This window comes from Camelina sativa, chromosome 13 (assembly GCF_030686135.1).
Source record: "Camelina sativa cultivar CO46 ecotype springtype chromosome 13, ASM3068613v1".
Taxonomy (NCBI): domain Eukaryota; kingdom Viridiplantae; phylum Streptophyta; class Magnoliopsida; order Brassicales; family Brassicaceae; genus Camelina; species Camelina sativa.
Window position 1 is genome coordinate 4,276,495 of NC_141892.1, and position 19,731 is coordinate 4,296,225.

Consider the following 19,731-nt stretch of genomic DNA (forward strand, 5'->3'; position numbering starts at 1 on the left):
ACTGGGAACAATAAAGCCTCGCCCACCAAACAGTTCGGTTTTAATCTATGGTTTGGTTAGCACTAAGCAGTGTTCTTAATTTCTATTCTTATCCTCCAGGCTCCAGACCAGGCTGACCGGCTTCCTCTTAGTCAAGTTGACTGGAATAAGGCCGACTTGTAGGCCCATTAAAGTAAAGCCCATTCTCAACCCTATCTAGTCTCCCTATATATACATTTACGTACACCAACGCGGCGCAGATAATTAATTTTCTTCAATCAGAGATTTTGAAACCCTAATCCGATTTCCAGATCCAACAAGCTCTGCTCATTTCTCAGGTAATATCTTCGCTCCAAGTTCACCATCGAGCTTAGTAGACTGCTTATAGTTCGAGAATCCTAGTTCTACAAATCTTAGGTTTCTGTTTTGGATTTGGTATCTTACCCGAAATTTTTGCGCAGCTTGTAGCATTTGCGAAGTATGGGAGACGCTAGAGACAACGAAGCCTACGAGGAGGAGCTTTTGGACTATGAAGAAGAAGACGAGAAGGTCCCAGATTCAGGAAATAAAGTTAACGGCGAAGCCGTGAAAAAGTGAGTTTTGTGTTTTCCTCGATCTGTTTTTTTTTGAGACAGTGGATGTTTAAATTTGGTGTTTCTTGGGTTACTACTTGTTAGCTGTAAGGGTTTGATTAGTCGTTTAACTTTAATATTTGCAATTTCTAAGTTCTTCAATTCTAGAATTACTGGAAGCTTATATAAGATACTCATGTGTTTTTCTTTTTTTGCCAGAGGTTACGTGGGAATACACAGTTCTGGATTCAGAGACTTCCTCCTAAAACCGGAGCTTCTCCGAGCTATCGTTGACTCAGGATTTGAACATCCATCTGAAGGTAATTACAATTATATTCTCACCCTGTTTTGAGTCTTGTTTTGCTTGCTTAATTCTATTATCGGAATACATGGTCTATATCTAGATAAATTACTTCCGCATAAGGTATGTACTTGTTGTCTTATTCATTTAATTTTATGTACTTAGCCTAGTATTGAGAAGATGTGTTGGTTTAAAATATTTGTCCTTTATGTTATATTTGTACTTTATCTTTGTCATGTGCTTATCATCTACCTAAGTCTACTAATTAAAGTTGTTGTGTTTATGAGTTCAGATTCTTTGTTTTTTTCAGTTATAATTTGGTTTTGTTTTCTTTGCCTATTAACGTTTGAATGATTACTTTTTTCCAGGTAATAAACGCTATTTCAATCTATTGAATTTGGACTGAGCTTAGCATGTCGTAAAGCCACCAATTATAAAGATAAGGAGGTTATATTCTACTTCTAAACGGTTCCTTCGGTGCAATTTTCTTTGGTTCTCCACCAGTTCAACATGAATGTATCCCTCAAGCTATCTTGGGCATGGATGTTATTTGCCAAGCAAAATCTGGTATGGGGAAGACTGCTGTGTTTGTGCTGTCTACTCTTCAACAGATTGAACCTTCTCCTGGACAAGTTTCTGCACTTGTCTTGTGCCATACAAGGGAGCTGGCTTACCAGGTATGACCTTTTTTTGTATAACTGAGGTTATTTGCTGTAATAGTTCTGTCTTATGCCCCCAAGTTGTCTAATGCTTATTATGCCTGGATGCTGAAATTTACTTGCAGATCTGCAATGAGTTCGTGCGATTCAGTACCTATCTGCCTGATACAAAGGTTTCGGTGTTCTATGGTGGAGTCAACATTAAAATTCACAAAGACTTGTTGAAGAATGAATGTCCTCACATTGTTGTTGGTACACCTGGTCGTGTGCTTGCACTTGCCAGGGACAAAGATCTCTCTTTGAAGAATGCGAGGCATTTTATTCTTGACGAGTGTGATAAAATGCTCGAGTCACTTGGTATGTTGATTTCTTACATCCTTATTTCATCTTCCTATTCCTGAATAATTGTATTTTTAACACTTTAGTTATTATTTATCAGACATGCGGAGGGATGTGCAGGAGATTTTCAAGATGACTCCTCATGACAAACAAGTAATGATGTTCTCAGCAACTCTCAGCAAAGAGATACGCCCAGTCTGCAAGAAATTTATGCAAGATGTAATGTTCCATGGCCAATTCTCTCTCGCTTTGCAAGTCTTCTAGTTTTGAATTATCTTTAGCCTTCTTTGGGAGATCATGCCATTATTTAAGCATCTTCTGCGTTAGAAAAGCTGCAACTGATCCTTGGATGAGTCTCAATCCAATAATGCTTTGGGTAGTTTATAGGGGGGTCGAGAACGGTGGGTGTGAGTCTATAGGTTTGGTGTGGTTAGTGACCTTTGCAGTTTGCACAACAAGATCTTCTTTCATCATTACCTTATCAATTTATTTGCAATTCGGACAGTGCTGGGTATGGGTGTTGTGATGTCTCAAGGTTTCATCTTGCTCGTATGGCCTTTATGTTCCGATCAATATTTGATGGTTAATAGCAAAACTCACATCTTTGAAGAGAACCTGATTGACGAGGATTTCAGTTCAGGGGTTCTTCTTCACCCATCCTCATTTTTGTAGTGGAAGTAATTACCTGCGGAAAGCTTGCTAATGCCATTTACTCGTATATCTGATCCTTACAGCCAATGGAAATATATGTTGATGATGAAGCCAAGTTGACTCTTCATGGACTTGTCCAGGTAACTTTAACTAGTTGAGGTCTTTTGATTATTCTTATTTGTTGATGATTCATACTTATTTGGTTGACTATTTTCTGTCTTACTGTAACAGCACTACATCAAACTGAGCGAGATGGAGAAAAACCGCAAGCTGAATGACCTTCTTGATGCGTTGGACTTTAATCAAGTTGTCATATTTGTGAAGAGCGTGAGCAGAGCTGCGGAGCTGAACAAGTTGCTGGTAGAATGCAATTTCCCCTCAATATGCATCCACTCTGGCATGTCTCAAGAAGAGAGGTTTGTACATTATCTTAAAAATTCAAACTCTTTCCGATTGCTCACAAATCCCTCATGGAGAGACCAACTCTTGAGCCCATTATGATGTGATATGTAGGTTGACCCGATACAAAAGTTTCAAGGAAGGGCACAAGAGGATCCTTGTGGCCACTGACTTGGTGGGAAGAGGCATTGACATTGAGCGTGTCAACATTGTTATCAACTATGACATGCCAGATTCTGCTGATACATATCTTCACAGGGTAAGTATTGTATTTATAGAATCCTGAAATTTATTATTGGTCAAGTATCTCACTGTAAGGGCTTTTGTAACGTCACTGATTTGTACTGTCTCGTATAGGTTGGGAGAGCTGGTAGATTTGGAACCAAGGGTCTTGCTATTACATTTGTTGCATCTTCCTCAGACTCAGAGGTTCTTAATCAGGTATGGAGTTTCACGTTGTCATTAAGTCCATTGGAAACTCCCCTTATATTGATTTGGGTTATTTTAGTAATGTATCAATTTTGAATGTGGACAGGTGCAAGATAGGTTTGAGGTTGATATAAAGGAACTCCCTGAGCAGATTGATACCTCCACATATAGTAAGTGTGAAATCTTTTTACCAATTATGCAAAAGTTTGGTTCTGTCTGGTTTTGATACTAATGTTGTTTCTTCTTCTTACTCTTTGTTCAGTGCCGTCATAAACAAGTAGCATCTTCTCTCAGGAAGAACCTCTTCAGATTTCAACCTTGTAGGGGTCATGGGGGTTCACAGCTATCTCTCACTCGTTTGCTGCTGTTGTAGTCTTTTCTATTGTGGACAAGTTTTTCCATATATCTAGACCATTTGTAACTCTTTAAAAATGAGATTCAGCTACTCTCCAAAGCACGCAGTTCAGAGCTGTCCTGTTTTTTGTACAAGAGATTGATATGTTTTAAATCTCAGGGTTTAGTGTTAACTTGGTTACTGTTTCGTTGTTTCTTTAATTAAAATGCAAAACCATTCGCATTGAATGTTGCTAAGGATCCTCTGCGTTAATTTGTCTTTGATGCTTGCCAATGATTAGGTTTCATGTGGTTAGTTTCCATCATTCCATCGTTTTCATTGTGTTCTGTTTGCAATTGTTCATATGTTCCTAAAAATACTGACTTAAACAAAAGAGAATGCAGAACTGAAACCTAGAGGATAGTTTTGTGACTATGCTGACTTTAGCCTTGACAGTGTCGCAGCTCTTCTAAAGGGCATAGTCTTTGAAGTCAGTTTCTTACGGCGGACCAAAGCTGAGTCGACTTCCACAATATGATCTCCAACATTACCTTCTACATGGACTTCTTGAGCTGCATTGGCTTGATCATTTGGTAGATTGGGTGAAACCTTGCGTTGTCTCTCTTGGTATCTTCTAGAGGCCAACATCAGTAAGAGTAGAATTATAGAAACAACAAAGACAATCAGAAATAGTGCTTCAAAGCTATGGTGATCGAGCTGGATTGGTGAATCTGATGTGGTCGAGTCCAGACAATGTTTTTCTCCAAGGAACCACTTGTTCTCTATAGCTCTCATGGTCTCTCCCTCTGTTAAGTTCAAGATCTGCCTTGAAATATCTGACACCAATGGAGATCCCAGTGGAAATGCCTGCACGAATCATTGAGAAATTTAATATCACCATTCAAATTCTAACAAGAAAGTAACCAGCTAATTACTTACAAAACCAAAGCCATCAGCCTTAAATGTAGGCTCGATAATGGAATACTCTGAGCAGTATTTAGCCATGAAAAGCTTGATATAAGCAACTTCATCAAACGCAGCATCAATCCCGCCGTTGCTGCTCTTGTTAAGAAAGAGTTCACGCATTTCTTCAGGAGAATTATACGTCTTCAACCTAGATTCATCGAAACGCATTTGTTTCAGCCTTTCGAATGTAAAAGAACCAGTCTGATATCCAATGTTTACTCCGCTTTTCCTCAGGTCATCCATGTGTCTCACTGTTGGTCGAAGCTCTTGAACCGTCAGCATAGATGTCAGTGTTGCTGTGTAGCTCTGAGTTAGAATTAGCAACACAAAGCACCAAACCACAACAAGAACCCTTGTGAAAAAGCTCTCTGATGGCCTCCCTGTAAATTAAAACGTGGTTATCACTTAACAGTTTTGTTGTTTCAAAGATTTTTAAGTAACTGGTAATGAATTAGAAGCTGAAGTTGTGTGTGACAAAAAAGACTCACTGTGTGCGAAAAAGAGAGTGGAAAATGAGAAGTAGAACACATTAGATATTTTATCAATTATCCTCTGTTTCTTGAAGTCCTCATCTGCTTGGAACTCAAAAATCCAAACCATGATTCCAATGTAGATGAAAGAAGCAGCAGTGATCAACCAGAGCTCCATTGTTAAAGGCTTCAAAAAGACCCATTCTCCTTTTTGTTTCCCATCCTTGACCGGTACCACAAATACAACACCAGTCTCCGAATACGGCAAAGCGAAATCGACATAATGCGATCGATTAGCCAGGATTGTTGTATCACCTACAGCTCCATCAAACACCTGTTAACATCATTTGAAAAATATTGAACATTTTAGCTTTATACTGAATTTGAGTCTTATCCACCGTAGACGCCTTAACTAACAAGAAAGCCTAACATTTTACAGGTTTTTCATATAAAAAAAGAATTGGTTATCTTCAAAGGTATATCATGTAACATACCCCAAGAAACACATTATGAACCATTTCATCGTAACTCCCACGAGGTTTTCCATCAGGAGTTTCAAAGGGTATGTACTCATAGGAGACAGCATATGGCATTTGTCTCATCACCATGTCGAAAACATCTATGCAAAACCCAGTGACCACTGGTACATTAGTGTTTTCATCCTTTGTTACCTTGACAAAATTGTTGAAACCATCCTTCTTTGGAACTGCTATTCTCAACTTCTTTGCGTTTGTTGGGAATTCCCATCCTTTAGGCACAAAAGTAGTGTCCCCAGGCCATATAATAGGTCTAAGGCGACGCGAGCTGTGTGCTTTTTGATCCACTTGTAGGCTCTTCAACAATCCTACTTTTGATTTCCAAAAGCCAACAGTTCTTTCTCCAGTTTCCTCTATATTGATTATCTTGAAAGTCTTTGGCTCTAGCTTTCCGGTCTTTAGTTGAAATCTCCCAGCAACACCTTTGAAAGTGACTGTTGACAACGCTTGAAGAAGCTTGGGACCAGAGAGAGACACGCCGAGATCATCAAGATCAGTGCCTATATCTTCTCTAGAAGTGTTTGTTTTGGTCTTATTGAAACTCATGTTTACGTTACTGATTTCTTCAACGGACATTAGTGCTGTGGCTGCATCATAAGCCCAACATGCAAAATTGTTTAGCTCTTCTCTTCCAAATCTTTTTTGCCAACGAGCTTCAAGATACATTAGCTCTTTTGACCCTGCAAAATATGTCTTGACGCCCAAGACACCATGCATATTCTCCAAGCTTGATTCTCCCATTACACTCATGAGATCAGCTATTCCATTGGTAACAATCCATACATATCCTTTATTCATCATACCAATCTCTTTGGCTATCGCAAAAAGCCTTGATCCGAGATCAGGTAGCATGTGCACGATAAACACCCTAGTGGGCATGGTCATTAGTTTGTAAAGCTCTTTCTTGATTTGATCATCAGAGAAATGTAATGAGATGGCACTTCGGTATCGGATACGAACGTTAATCTCTTGAAAAGCGTCGACTAAGTAAGGAAGAATACCTTCTCCGAACTCATTGTCCGCGTAGATAGGTACAACTTCTCTCCATCTAAATGACTCTATGATGGCACTAATAGCATGGACTTGAGACGAATCGTCGTGTGTGGCTCTAATGAAATATGGACTACGGAGGGAATCAAGAAGAGGGCTTGTTGCAGAGAATGAAATGATTGGAACTTTAGTTTGATTTCCGAGGTTGATTAAAAAAGGAGCTTGCATTGATGTCCCTGGTCCTATAATGGCCACCACTTCCCTCTTCTTTATCAAGTATAAAGCTACAAAGTTAAAGTTGCATTATTAAAAGGTGTAGTGAACTCAGTTAAATAAAAAATCAGGTTTTTTAAAAGTTTAGTTAAGTGAGCAAAGCAAAACTGATCAGTTGAAATTGTGTTCCGATCCATTTCGGTCAATGTTTGCATATACCATACTTCGTGTTGGTGTTCGTTGACTTCAATTAAAAAACTGTAAGTACCAGTATGAGGTGCACAAATTATATGGATCTGAGATTTTGATCCAGAATCCACTCCAGTTTCCATTTACTAAAATTATTCTTATATCATCAATTAAAGAAAATGTTTTATTTTGATTAGAACATTTTAGAGGTATATTATATTATAATTTCATATTTAAATCTTATTTTTACTTTCTTGTATTTCACGAAACATATAAAGATTTGATTGCTGTCATCACTTCCAAAAGACAAGGACTTTTCAGATTTATAAGAAAAACTAGACATAGTTTTGACTATTGTATAGAAGGAAACACTTCTTTCCATATCATTAGGATTGTTCATATCGAAGTATAGCATAACAACATATTGTAATAAAATTTAATGTGTGGAAGATCGAGTACCTGAAGCGGCAGCACCAACAACAGTTTGTTTTGAGTCTCGGATGTTGAGGACAATCCTTGTCTTGAAGCTATCATGAGTATTATAGAATTCCGACAGAGACATTTCGATAGCTCGCAAGCTCAAATCTGATAATGTCACATTACTGCCAATAACAACCCCCACTTTAACTTGTAAAGCTTCATTTTGAGATCTCCCGAGTGATAATACTAATAAGATGAGAAAAATGAAAAGCTGTAAAGGAAGAAACCGAGACACGAGATGATGGAAGAAAAACATAGCTTTGCTGATCTGATAGCTTACAAGAGGAGGAGATAGGACGGGCCAAGTAAAGGATAGTTTTGACTGTTTGAAGAAGAGAACCAAGAAAGTCAAATAAAGTGTCGGAATTTGCAAGTAGGCTATTGAATTTATTTATTTAATACATACCTTAGAGATAATTATTAGTAGGAAAATGATGTAGAGAAGAAGACTTGTTTCGGTCATTTTGGATTTGGACAGTTAACGCGCTACACCCATATGAGAGGACAAGACGTGGTCTTCCAAAAACATACACTATTTCATATCATTCACACAATTTCATACTCTCAAAACTATGAAGTAACTAGTACTGTGAACCATACGTCGAAGTCCAGGCTATGAATTCAAATCCGTGTAACCTACAACATTTATATGTATGTGAATGTGAACAGGTTTTGTGTATATAATGTTTATTAACATCAGAAAAAATAATTGCGACAAGAGCTTTATGTGTTCATTCATGTTCACTCGTCACTTCAATATGCCAATACATTCACCGAATATCTACATACCCACCCACTATATAATTCGTTTACCAGAGAATATATATTTTGGCTTAAGAACTTGTAAATTGGTGAATATAATTGTTGAAAATTTTAATTATTTTTCACCAGTTCGGATAACATAAATTGTAATGATTGATGTTTAAAACAAAAGATAAATAAAATAATATAGATAGTTTTAAAAAGTTTCAAAATTATCCAGAAATATATCTACAAATTTATATAACCAATCAGAAAGTTTGAAAATATATTTTTTCTAATTAGATAAAGAAAAGAGGATATGATAAAAAAAGGAAATGACATCTTAAAATGGGTAAAATATAGTAGACAATAAATATAATTTCTAGTATGTCTAAATATAAAGACATTACATTATACAGTACATAAAATGAATTGAGACGTGACAGATTCCCATTGACCACCTTAATTAAGAAAACTTACGTGTCTAATTACTGTATAGTTAATACCAAATATTTTTCGCCATCGAGCTTCAACATACATTCATTAGCTCTTTTGACCCTGCAAAATATGTCTTGACGCCCAAGACACCATGCATATTCTCCAAGCTTGATTCGCCCATTAAACTCATGAGATCAGCTATACCATTTGTAACAATCCATACATATCCTTTATTCATTATACCAAATTACCAATATCTTTGTCTATGGTTATTTTAGGATACAATTTTTTTTTTTTGTTTATAGGCACGCCGGAAGTAAAACCGTAACAGTAACGAAGATTTTCCGTTTTCTTAGATTTCACCAAGAAAATTTGTTTAAAATATATTCGGCACATTCAAAAGGACCATGATCAGAGCCTATGCGGATTTAATCCTCGACGGCAGCGCAATTCTTCCGAAGGGTATACTCTTTGAAGTCGTCAAATGTCTACGATGAAACAAAGCTGGGTCTCCCACAATAGTATTTCGATCTCCGACATTACTACCTTCATCATTCAGAAGCTGATCTTGAGCATCTGGTGCATCGGCTTGGCCTTGGTTCATTGCAGGTGGCTCATGGACTTGATCTTCACTTGGCAGACTTGTTGGAGTCCTGATCTCATCATTACTTGGGGGACTAGTTGGTGTCCGCATGTCATCATCATCTCTTGGCGGAGAGTTCATATCGGCGGGTTGTCTTTCTTGGTATCTTCTAGAAGCCAACATGCCTAAGAGTAAAAGCATAGAAACAACAGCGACGATCAGAAATAGGGCTTCAAAGCTGTGGTGATCGAGCTGGATTGGTGAATCCGATGTGGTTGAGTCCAGACATCGTTTTTCATTAAGCAACCACTTGTTCTCTATAGCTTTCATGGTCTCTCCCTCCGTTATGTTCAAGATCTGTTTTGAAATATCTGACACCAACGGAGATCCCAAGGGAAAGGCCTACAGGAAAATATATATATATGGGTTTTTAAAAGCACTTCAAAAATCCTAATTAAGAACAAACTTTATGATTTGAACAGTGGCAATTAATTAGACTGTTTTTGCAGCACGGATAGAATATTCCAAGTCCATCCTCTTGCCACCATTCAAAGCCTAAACAAAAAGTAATCAGATTTAATTACTTACAAATCCAAAGCCATCAGCCTTAAAGGTAGGCTCAATAATGGAATATTCTGAGCAATATTTAGCCATGAAAAGCTTGACATATGCGACTTCGTCGAATGCAGCATCAATACCACCATTGCTGCTCTTTTTAAGAAAAAGTTCACGCATTTCTTCAGGAGAGTTATACGTCTTCAACCTGGATTCATCGAAACGCATTTGTTTCAGCCTTTCGAATGTAAAGGAACCAGTCTGATATCCAATGTTCACTCCGCTCTTCCTCAGATCATCCATGTGTCTCACTGTTGGTCGAAGTTCTTGAACCGTCAGCATCGATGTCAATGTTGCTGTATAGCTCTGAGTCAGAATAAGCACCACAAAGCACCAAACCACAGCAAGAAACCTTGTGAAAACGCTCTCTGATGGCTTCCCTATAAGCAAAATATGGCTTTATCAGGTTCTTACTTCAAAGAGTGTCATGTAATTGGAATGATTAGAAGCTGAAGTTGTGTGTGACCAAAAAAAAAAAAAAAACTCACTGTGTGCGAAAAAGAGAGTCGAAAATGAGAAGTAGAACACATCAGATACTTGATCAAGTATCGTCTGTCCCTTAAAATCATCATTTGCTTGATACTCAAAAATCCAAACCATGATTCCAATATAGAGAAAAGCAGCACTTGTGAGAAACCAGAGCTCCTTTGTTAGAGGCTTCAAGAAGACCCATTCTCCTTTTTCTCTCTCATCCTTGACCGGCACCACGACTACAATACCAGTCTCCGAGTATGGCAATGCGAAATCGACATAATGCGACCGATTAGCTAAGATTGTGGTATCCCCTACTGCTCCATCAAACTCCTGTCAAGAAAGAGAAAAAGAAAAAACAAACATTTTAGTCTCATCCAGCGTTGTCATACTTTCTACAGGTCACATGATGTCTCTTGATTTCGGCTAATAATTTACATTTACCAAAAAAAAATAGAAAGAAAATGTTGACAAAAAAAAAAAAATAGAAAGAAAACGAAAAAAAAAAAATGGTTTCCTCAAAGGTTTAGGGATCAATGTAACTTACCCCAAGAAACACATTATAAATCATTTCGTCGTAACTTCCACGAGATTTTCCATCAGGGGTTTCAAAGGGGATGTACTCATAGGGGACAGCATATGGCATTTGTCTCATTACGTTGTCGAAAACATCTATGCAAAAGCCGGTGATTGTTAGAGCATTAGTGTTTTCATCCTTTGTTACCTTGACAAAATTGTTGAAACCATCCTTCTTTGGAACTGCTATTCGCAGCTTCTTTGCATTTGTTGGCAATTCCCATCCTTTGGGTACAAAAGTAGTGTCCCCCGGCCATGTTATCGTTCTTAGGCTGTCTGATATTTTAATTCCTGTTTGATTCACTCTTAGGCTCTTCACTAATCCTACTTCTGATCGCCAAAAGCCAACAGTTCTTTCTCCAGTTTCCTCTATATTGATTATCTTGAAAGTCTTGGCCTCTAGTTTTCCGTTTTTCAGCTGAAATCTCCCGGCAACACCTTTGAAACTGACTGTTGTCAATGCTTGAAGAAGCTTGGGACCAGAGAGAGCAACGTGGAGATCATCAAGGTCAGTGCCTATATCTTCTCTTGAAGTGTTTATTTTGGTCTTATTGAAACTTATGTTTACGTTACTGATCTCCTCAATGGACATTGCAAGTGCTGTGGCAGCATCATAAGCCCAACATTCAAAATTGTTTAGCTCTTCTCCTCCAAATCTTTTTCGCCAACGAGTAGTAAAATACATTAGCTCTTTTGATCTTGAAAAATATGTCTTGACACCCAAAACACCATGCATATCCTCCAAGCTTGATTCGCCCATTAAACTCATGAGATCAGCTATACCATTTGTAACAATCCATACATATCCTTTACTGATCATTCCAATCTCTTTAGCTATGGAGATTAGCCTCGACCCGAGATCAGGCAACATGTGCACGATAAAAACCCTAGTGGGCATAGTCATTAGTTTGTAAAGCTCTTTCTTGATTCCATCATCAGAGGAATGCAATGATATGGCACTTCGGTATCGGATACGAACGTTGATCTCTTGAAAAGCATCAACTAAGTAAGGAAGAATACCTTCTCCAAACTCATTGTCTACATAAATAGGCACAACTTCTCTCCATCTAAATGACTCTATGATGGCACTAATGGCGTTAACTTGAGATGAGTCGTCGTGTGTGGCTCTGATGAAATATGGACTACGGAGGGAATCGAGAAGCGGGCTTGTTGCAGAGAATGAGATTATGGGAACTTGGGACTGATTTCCCAGATTGATCAAAAATGGAGCTTGCATTGAATTCCCTGGTCCAACAATGGCCACCACTTCCCTCTTCTTTATCAAGTATAAAGCTGCAAAGTTAAAAATTAATATTTCCTATATTATTTGAGAAGTATTGTTTCTCAAAATGTGCTTATATATTAACTCAAACAACATTAAGTTTTTAAAAATATTACAAAAATATCATTACTATAAGAGAATACACATCGGTTCTCCAAAAAATATTTTAGATATAATAATACTGTTTAGTTTAAATTTTGTTTGTTTTTAAAAAATCAACCAATCAGCTTATAACATGTAGTTAGAGAGAGGTCTCAGAGTGTCCGTAAAAGTCTGGGCAGAGACATTTTTAAATTATGTGAGTCTCTAAAAAAAGAGGTGGCAGTCTCTCATTATCTCTCATATGAAACACTTGTTTCACTTTATCCAGAGACTTTCAAAATATAAGATGTTTTAGAGAATTTGATTTGCTTCATAATATAAGATGTTTTCAACTTTTTATGCAACTTTTAGATTAATTATATATTTTTTATTAGTTGTTTTATGCAGTCTTGTTTTTTATTGGTTAAATTTTGTAATAGTATATATTTTTTATTATACATGCTTTTAGCTAAAACATCTTATATTTTGAAACGGAGAAAGTAATATGACTCTTTTAGTCCGAATCACCAAACTCCCAAAAAGTAATGTGGATTTGAGATTTGATCCGGGATCCAAGTCAAAGTGCCTTCAATACATGATATACCTCTATCATGATTTTCAAACTCTATAATATTTTAATTTAAGGTTTACTTCCTTGAATTTCATGTGACAAATATTGCTGGTTTTTGGAACGATCTTCACTTTCAACAACACAGTCACTTCCTAAGACAAGGATCTTTAGATCTATCAAAAAGACAACATAGTTGACAATTATAGCAAGAACTAGTCCTTCGTAAATCATTGGGATTGTTTTTTTTTTTTTGTCGTGCAAATCATTGAGATTGTTTATCTTACTATATGTAAGACTTTGAACCCAACCTGCTGCAACCGGCCCGCTAATTTTTCTAAAAATAAATTTAGTAATTCTATAATATACAAAAAGAATAAAAAAGAATGTTATCAGCAATGAATTGTAATAATATATAATGTAAAATATTTACTTATATAAAACATATTTTTTTATTTTCTTTTTAAACATATTTATTTTATGTTTCGTATGATAGTACTGTATATATATTACTAGTTTAAATGTCATACATGATCGATAAATGTTCACAACGAAAGGTAGGTACCTGAAGCTGCGGCACCAACAACAGTTCGTTTGGAATCTCGGATGTCGAGGACAATCCTTGTCTTGAAGCCATTATGAGTATTATAGAATTCCGACAGAGACATGTTGATAGCTCGTAAGCTCAAATCTGCTAATGTCACATTAGTGTCAAGAACAATTCCCACTTTAACTTGTAAAGCTTCCTTTTGAGGTCTCGCGAGTAATACCAAGAAGATGAGACAAAATGAAAGCCATACTGGAAGAGAACGAGATACAACAAGATGATGGAATAAAGACATAACTAAGATTTCATAATCATAAGAGGAGAGACAAGACAGATAAATAGATAGTTTTGGAGAGACCCATTCCGCGTATTAATTAACTATTGGAATTTGCAAGTGGACTATTTATTTAAAACATACTGGAGAGATAATTATAATTACAAAGATGATGTAGAGAGAGGACTTGTTTTCATCATTTTGGATAATTAACGCGTTACCCAAATGAGGCAAAGACGTGGTCTTCCAAACACATAAAAATAATAATTAAGTGATACACATATAGAATTGGTGTGTTGAACATTTTTATCATTTTGTAAATATTTACAGAATATTTTATCATTATGCAAAACCAAGTGGTAATATATATATATATATATATATATATATATATATATATATAATTAACAATCATTTGTTAGTTAATGAAGCGTATATATAGGGGACATAAAAAGAAGACCGTCGCAAGCTGCAGTATTTTACATTGGGTTGTCTTGGTTTGTTAAGTGAACTAGGTTGGAAACCGCAAGTTCAATGACCTGCTTGGTGCGTTGATCTTCAATCAGGTTGTCATGTTTGTGAAGAGCGTTAGCAGAGCTGCGGAGGTGAACAAGTTACTGGCAGAATGAAATTTCACCTCAATATGCATTCACCCTGGCATGTTTCAGGAAGAGAGGTTTGCACTTCATTTTGAATGGTTCCTAATTGCTCTTAAAGCCCTCATGTAGACCAACTTTGAAGGCTAATATGATGTGATGGACTGATGTGTAGGTTGCACTCGCTACAAAAGCTTCAAGGAAGGGCACAAGAGGATCCTTGTGGCGACAGACTTGGTAGGGAGAGGCATTGACATTGAGCGTGCCAATATTTTTATCAACTACGACATACTGGCAAGTATTTTATTTATACAATCCTGAAATTTACATTGATCAACGATCTCACTGAAAGGGCAAGTATTTTTTTTTTTTAATCAAGTCGCTTTGGTCCAGTGGTAAAGGGAGAAAAGTCCCGCTAGTTCGAGTACCATTGGCTACGGAAGTTCGAAATTTAACATGGTTTCCCCGGTCCCAGATGATTAGTCTTTGGGCCTAGGAAGCCTTTAGGATCACTCCTAAGTTTAAAAAAAGTTACCATTTTGCACTACACATTTGTTGCATCTACCTCGGATTCAGAGGTTCTTAATCAGGTATGGAGTTTGATTATTATAGGTCCACTAAAAGCTCCCCTTGATATTGAGTTGGGTAGTAATGTAGCAATTTTGAATTTGGACAGGTACAAGAGACGTTTCCACATACAGTAAGTGTGAAATACTTTTACCAAATGTGCAAAAGCTTGGTTCTGTCTGGTTTTGATATTAATGCTTGTTTCTTCTTCTTATCTTTTGTTCAGTGCCGTCTTAAACAAGTAGCATCGTCTCTCAGGAAGTAGCATCGTGTCCCTTGTTGTTGTTGTTGTTGGTGTTCAAAGCAGTTTGTAGCTATTTTTGTCTTTTCAATGAGGACAGGGTTTTCCATATATTTAGACCCTTTGTAATTCTTTTAAAAACCAGAGATCGAGCAACTCCCAACAGTTAAGAACTGTCCTGTCTTTTCTGTACAAGAGATTATTACGCTTATTAAAGTCTTCAGCATTTAGTCTTTACGTGAGAATTATTAAGCTGCGAAGACTCCTTGTTATTACTACCGTCTAAGACGTCCGTCTTCGATACTTAGAATTGATTGAACACATACATTACATGTAGCACGTACAGATTACATTTCTTTTATGTTTTACTTATTTTAAATGCAACTTTTCTGATTGCATTTCAATCACCCCAACTTTTCTGTTGACTTTAGCCTTGACGGTGTCCCAGCTCTTCCAATGGTTGTAGCCTTTGTCATCTTACGTTGGGCATGCTCTTGACCGACACTTGATTCGCCTTCATCATCGAGCTCATTGCGATGTCTCTCTTTGTAACTTTTACGGGCCAACATGACTAAGAGTAAGAGCATGGATAGAACAAAGATGATTAAAAAGAGGCCTTCAAAGCTGTGGTGATTGAGCTGGATTGGAGAATCCGATGTGGTAGAATCAACACAGTGTTTTTCTTCAAGGAACCACTTCTTCTCCATAGCTTTCATCTCTCTCTCTGTTAAGTCCAAGATCTGTCTTGAAATATCCGGCACCAAAGGAGATCCTAATGGAAAGGCCTACAAAAAAGTTTAATATGAAGCTTCAATATCACTTTGCAAAATCCTAATGTAAAACAGTAACTCATTTTACTTACAAAACCAAAGCCATCGGCCTTAAAGGTAGGCTCAATAATGGAATATTCTGAGCAATATTTAGCTATGAAAAGCTTGATGTAAGCGACTTCGTCAAACGCAGCATCAATACCACCGTTGCTGCTCTTGTTACGGAATAGCTCATGCATTTCTTGGGGAGAACTATAAGTCTTTAACCTCGATTCATTGAAACCCATTTGTTTCAATCTTTCGAATGTAAACGAACCCGCATGATATCCAATGTTCACTTCACTTTTCTTCAAATCATCAATGTGTCTCACTGTTGGTCGAAGCTCTTGAACAGTCATCATCGAGGTCAGTGTTGCTGTGTAGCTCTGAGTCAGAATTAGCAGCACAAAGCACCAAACCACAACAAGAACCCTTGTGAAAAAGCTCTCTGATGGCTTACCTATAAAATTAAATTGTGGTTTATCAATTTATATATATTTCCCAAAGATTTATTTATAAGTAATTGGTTTTTGATTAAAGCTGAAAAAAGCTATGTGTGACAAAAAAAAAAAAAAAAAAAAAAACACTCACTGTGTGCGAAAAAGAGAGTCGAAAATGAGAAGTAGAACACATTTGATATTTTATCAACTATCTTCTGATTCCTGAAATCCTCATCTGCTTGGTACTCAAAAATCCAAACCATGATTCCAATGAAGAGAAGAGAACCAGCACTGAGCAACCATAGCTCCTTTGTTAAAGGCTTTAAGAATACCCATTCTTTATTTTCATTCCCATATCTGATTGGCACCACGAATACAACACCGGTCTCCGAGTATGGCAACGTGAAGTCTACATAATGCGACCGATCAGCCAAGATTGTTGTATCACCTACAGCTCCATCGAACTCCTGTTAACATTTGAAAACAAATATAAAACTTTTAGCTCAATATAATACTGGATTTTGAGTTTCATCGATCAGTTATCCTTTTATACTGTATATATTTTGGCTTTTTAATTGGCAAGAAATCTTAACTTTGTACAAGTCTCAAGAGTCATGATTATCAAAGAAAGAAGGAAAAAAATAAAAAATGTAGTGTTAGTTTTGTCTAAGGTTTAGTGTTAAGTATGCTTACCCCAAGAAACACACTATTAACCATGTCGTTGTAAGTTCCACGACTTTTGCCATCTGGAGTATCAAAGGGGATGTACTCATAGGAGACAGCATATGGCATCTGTTTCATCACCAGGTCGAAAACATCTATGCAAAATCCAGTTACCGTTACAAGATTAGTGTTTTCATCTTTTGTTACCTTGACAAAATTGTTGAAACCATCCTTCTTTGGAACTGCTATTCGTAGCTTCTTAGCGTTTGTTGGGAATTCCCAGCCTTTAGGCACAGAGTCACTGTCCCCAGGCCATTTTATCGATCTAAGGCGGTGGGAGCTGTGTGATATTAATGTATTAATGCTTGTTTGATTCACTCCTATGTTCTTTACTAACCCCACTTCTGATTTCCAAAATCCTATGGTTCTTTCCCCGCTTACCTCTATATTGATAATCTTGAAAGTCTTTGCCACTAGCTTTCCGTTTTTCAACTGAAATCTCCCGGCAACGCCATTGAAACTGACTGCTGTCAACGCTTGAAGAAGCTTAGGACCAGAAAGAACGACGCCAAGATCATCAAGATCAGTCCCAGTATCATCTCTTGAAGTGTTCTTTTGGGACTTGTTGAAACTCATGTATACATTACTGATTTTTTCAACTGACATTGCAAGTGCTGTGGCAGCATCATAAGCCCAACACTCGAAATTGTTTAGGTCTTCTCCTTGAAAACTTTTTCGCCAACGAGCTTCAAGATGTATTAGCTCTTTTGATCTTGAGAAATATGTTTTGACACCCAAAACTCCATGCATGTCCTTCAAGCTAGTTTCACCCATTAAACTCATGAGATCAGCTATACCATTTGTAACAATCCATACGTATCCTTTACTCATCATACCGATCTCTTTCGCTATCAAGAAAAGCCTCGATCCGAGATCTGGCGACATGTGCACCATAAAAACCCTAGTGGGCATGGTCATTAGTTTGTAAAGCTCTTTCTTGATTCCATCGTCAGAGGAATGTACTGATATGGCACTTCGGTATCGGATACGAACGTTAATCTCTTGAAAAGCATCAACTAAGTAAGGAAGAATACCTTCTCCGAACTCATTGTCCGCATAAATAGGCACAACTTCTCTCCATCTAAATGACTCTATGATGGCGCTAATGGCGTGGACTTGAGACGAATCGTCGTGGGTGGCTCTGATGAAATATGGACTACGGAGGGAATCAAGAAGAGGGCTTGTTGCTGAGAATGAAATGATCGGAACTTTTGATTGATTTCCGAGGTTGATTAAAAATGGAGCTTGCATTGAAGTTCCTGGTCCAATAATGGCCACCACTTCCTTCTTCTTAATCAAATATAGAGCTGCAGAAGTTATGGTTATAATCGTAGCTTTGTAAGTTTTAACCGACGTACTTAATTACTTGAAGCTCCGTGTTAATCTTTTGTTTTTTTTTTCTGTAATGGTTTCAAGTTTTTAAAGTTTAGTTATAGTGTAAGTTACACCTTATTGGCTTTGTTTCGAATGTTAGTTGAGTCGGAGAAAGCGCGCTAATTTACACCTTATTGCTTACTACTTTAGAGTTCTATTTTTATTAGATCTAAATATTTTTATGTTTACTAATTTCGTGTGTTTCACAAAACATACATATATAGTTTTCTTTTTCGAAAGATATAGTTTTTTCTTTATGTTGTTGGTATTGCTGATTTTTTTAACAGTCTTCACTTTCAAAGGACAAGGATATATTAGATTTGTCAAGAAAACTAACATAGTTGACTATTTTTTAGAAAGAACAAGTCTTCCAAAGTTCAAAAGTTTTATCCCAAAGTTTAGTTATTATAGGAATTTTTTGTTTGGTAAAAACTGCTGGAGGACATATAAAATTTTAGTTATTATAAGAATTTTTTTTGTAAATGATATCAACAAAAGATTGTAATATATATATACACATATGTATACATAGGTGCAGCCATATGATAAGAGTTGCTGCACTTATAAGTTAAATTAATATAATCAAATACCTTAAGCCTTAATTTTTTTAAAAAGTGCCACTGCAGCCCAACTAAAAACAAAAACAATTAATATTTCATCCCAAAGTTTTTAGCAAACAAAAATCGACACCAAAATATGGAAAACAACGATAACCTTTGTAAATATAGTATTCGTACTATATTATAAATAATTTTATTGAAAAATATAGTACGAACGATGCAAGACCACAACGCAAGATTGAGAACGTACGTACCTGAAGCGGCAGCACCAACAACAGTTTGTTGGGAGTCTCGGATGTTGAGGACAATCCTTGTCTTGAAGTCATTATGAGTGTTATAGAAATCCGACAGAGACATGTTAACAGCTCGAAAGCTCATATCTGCTACGGTCCCATTAGTGCCAAGAACAATCCCCACTTGAACTTGTAAAGCTTCCTTTTGAGATTTCCCGAGCAATACTAAGAATATGAGAACAAATAAAAGCCATAAAGGAAGAGAACGAGACACGAGATGATGGAATAAAGACATCGCTATTATGGTTGTTTCATAACTACAAGAGGAAATACGAGTCAAGTATAGATAGTTTTGAAGAATAGAACCATTCAACTTTAATTATCAAAGTGTCGGATATTCTCTAGTAGACTATTTATTAATTTAACATAACTTAGAGAATTTGTTGCATGTATTAGTTGCCAAGGAAACCACACAAAAATAAGTGACGTACTTTACGTGTTTGCC

The 19,731-nt window shown here is 36.8% G+C and overlaps 4 protein-coding genes across 9 annotated transcripts; 1 reads left to right on the forward strand and 3 right to left on the reverse strand.

The window, feature by feature from the left end:
• Positions 1 to 97: 97 nt before the first annotated feature.
• On the forward strand, positions 98 to 3,864 carry LOC104735131 (DEAD-box ATP-dependent RNA helicase 15). Of its 3 annotated transcripts, XR_015578100.1 has the most exons (13): positions 178 to 317; positions 441 to 572; positions 771 to 871; positions 1,357 to 1,529; positions 1,637 to 1,868; positions 1,951 to 2,069; positions 2,356 to 2,484; positions 2,585 to 2,641; positions 2,733 to 2,917; positions 3,015 to 3,159; positions 3,258 to 3,341; positions 3,436 to 3,499; positions 3,592 to 3,864. XR_015578100.1 is itself a non-coding variant. In XM_010454859.3 (12 exons), exons 2-12 carry the CDS (start codon positions 460 to 462, stop codon positions 3,600 to 3,602), a joined length of 1,284 nt encoding a protein of 427 aa, XP_010453161.1. In that variant the 5' UTR covers positions 98 to 317; positions 441 to 459; the 3' UTR covers positions 3,603 to 3,864. The 3 variants fall into 3 exon arrangements, 2 of the variants coding, with proteins under 2 accessions (XP_010453161.1, XP_087337613.1); XM_010454859.3 differs by lacking the exon at positions 2,356 to 2,484 and having other exon boundaries at positions 98 to 317; XM_087481487.1 differs by lacking the exon at positions 2,356 to 2,484 and having other exon boundaries at positions 223 to 317; positions 1,221 to 1,529.
• Positions 3,865 to 3,963: 99 nt separating this feature from the next.
• Positions 3,964 to 7,872, reverse strand: LOC104735130 (glutamate receptor 2.5-like). Of its 2 annotated transcripts, XM_019235093.2 has the most exons (6): positions 7,788 to 7,863; positions 7,487 to 7,693; positions 5,594 to 6,909; positions 5,118 to 5,433; positions 4,603 to 5,009; positions 3,964 to 4,530 (listed from the first exon to the last, which is right to left on the reverse strand). In XM_019235093.2, exons 2-6 carry the CDS (start codon positions 7,587 to 7,589, stop codon positions 4,096 to 4,098), a joined length of 2,577 nt encoding a protein of 858 aa, XP_019090638.1. In that variant the 5' UTR covers positions 7,590 to 7,693; positions 7,788 to 7,863; the 3' UTR covers positions 3,964 to 4,095. The 2 variants fall into 2 exon arrangements, with proteins under 2 accessions (XP_019090638.1, XP_010453158.1); XM_010454856.3 differs by having other exon boundaries at positions 7,487 to 7,872.
• Positions 7,873 to 8,889: 1,017 nt separating this feature from the next.
• On the reverse strand, positions 8,890 to 13,704 carry LOC104735132 (glutamate receptor 2.5-like). Of its 2 annotated transcripts, none has more exons than XM_019234776.2 (5): positions 13,428 to 13,704; positions 10,903 to 12,224; positions 10,373 to 10,688; positions 9,858 to 10,264; positions 8,890 to 9,671 (listed from the first exon to the last, which is right to left on the reverse strand). In XM_019234776.2, the coding sequence occupies exons 1-5, from the start codon at positions 13,702 to 13,704 to the stop codon at positions 9,105 to 9,107; spliced, it is 2,889 nt and encodes a 962-aa protein (XP_019090321.1). In that variant the 3' UTR covers positions 8,890 to 9,104. The 2 variants fall into 2 exon arrangements, with proteins under 2 accessions (XP_019090321.1, XP_019090323.2); XM_019234778.2 differs by having other exon boundaries at positions 10,903 to 12,207; positions 13,428 to 13,619.
• A 1,628-nt stretch (positions 13,705 to 15,332) lies between these two features.
• On the reverse strand, positions 15,333 to 19,644 carry LOC104735133 (glutamate receptor 2.5-like). 2 transcript variants are annotated; one of them, XM_010454861.2, is made up of 5 exons: positions 19,248 to 19,644; positions 17,030 to 18,366; positions 16,488 to 16,803; positions 15,950 to 16,356; positions 15,333 to 15,872 (listed from the first exon to the last, which is right to left on the reverse strand). In XM_010454861.2, exons 1-5 carry the CDS (start codon positions 19,519 to 19,521, stop codon positions 15,492 to 15,494), a joined length of 2,715 nt encoding a protein of 904 aa, XP_010453163.1. In that variant the 5' UTR covers positions 19,522 to 19,644; the 3' UTR covers positions 15,333 to 15,491. The 2 variants fall into 2 exon arrangements, with proteins under 2 accessions (XP_010453163.1, XP_087337617.1); XM_087481491.1 differs by having other exon boundaries at positions 17,030 to 18,349; positions 19,248 to 19,610.
• Between the last annotated feature and the right edge of the window lie 87 nt (positions 19,645 to 19,731).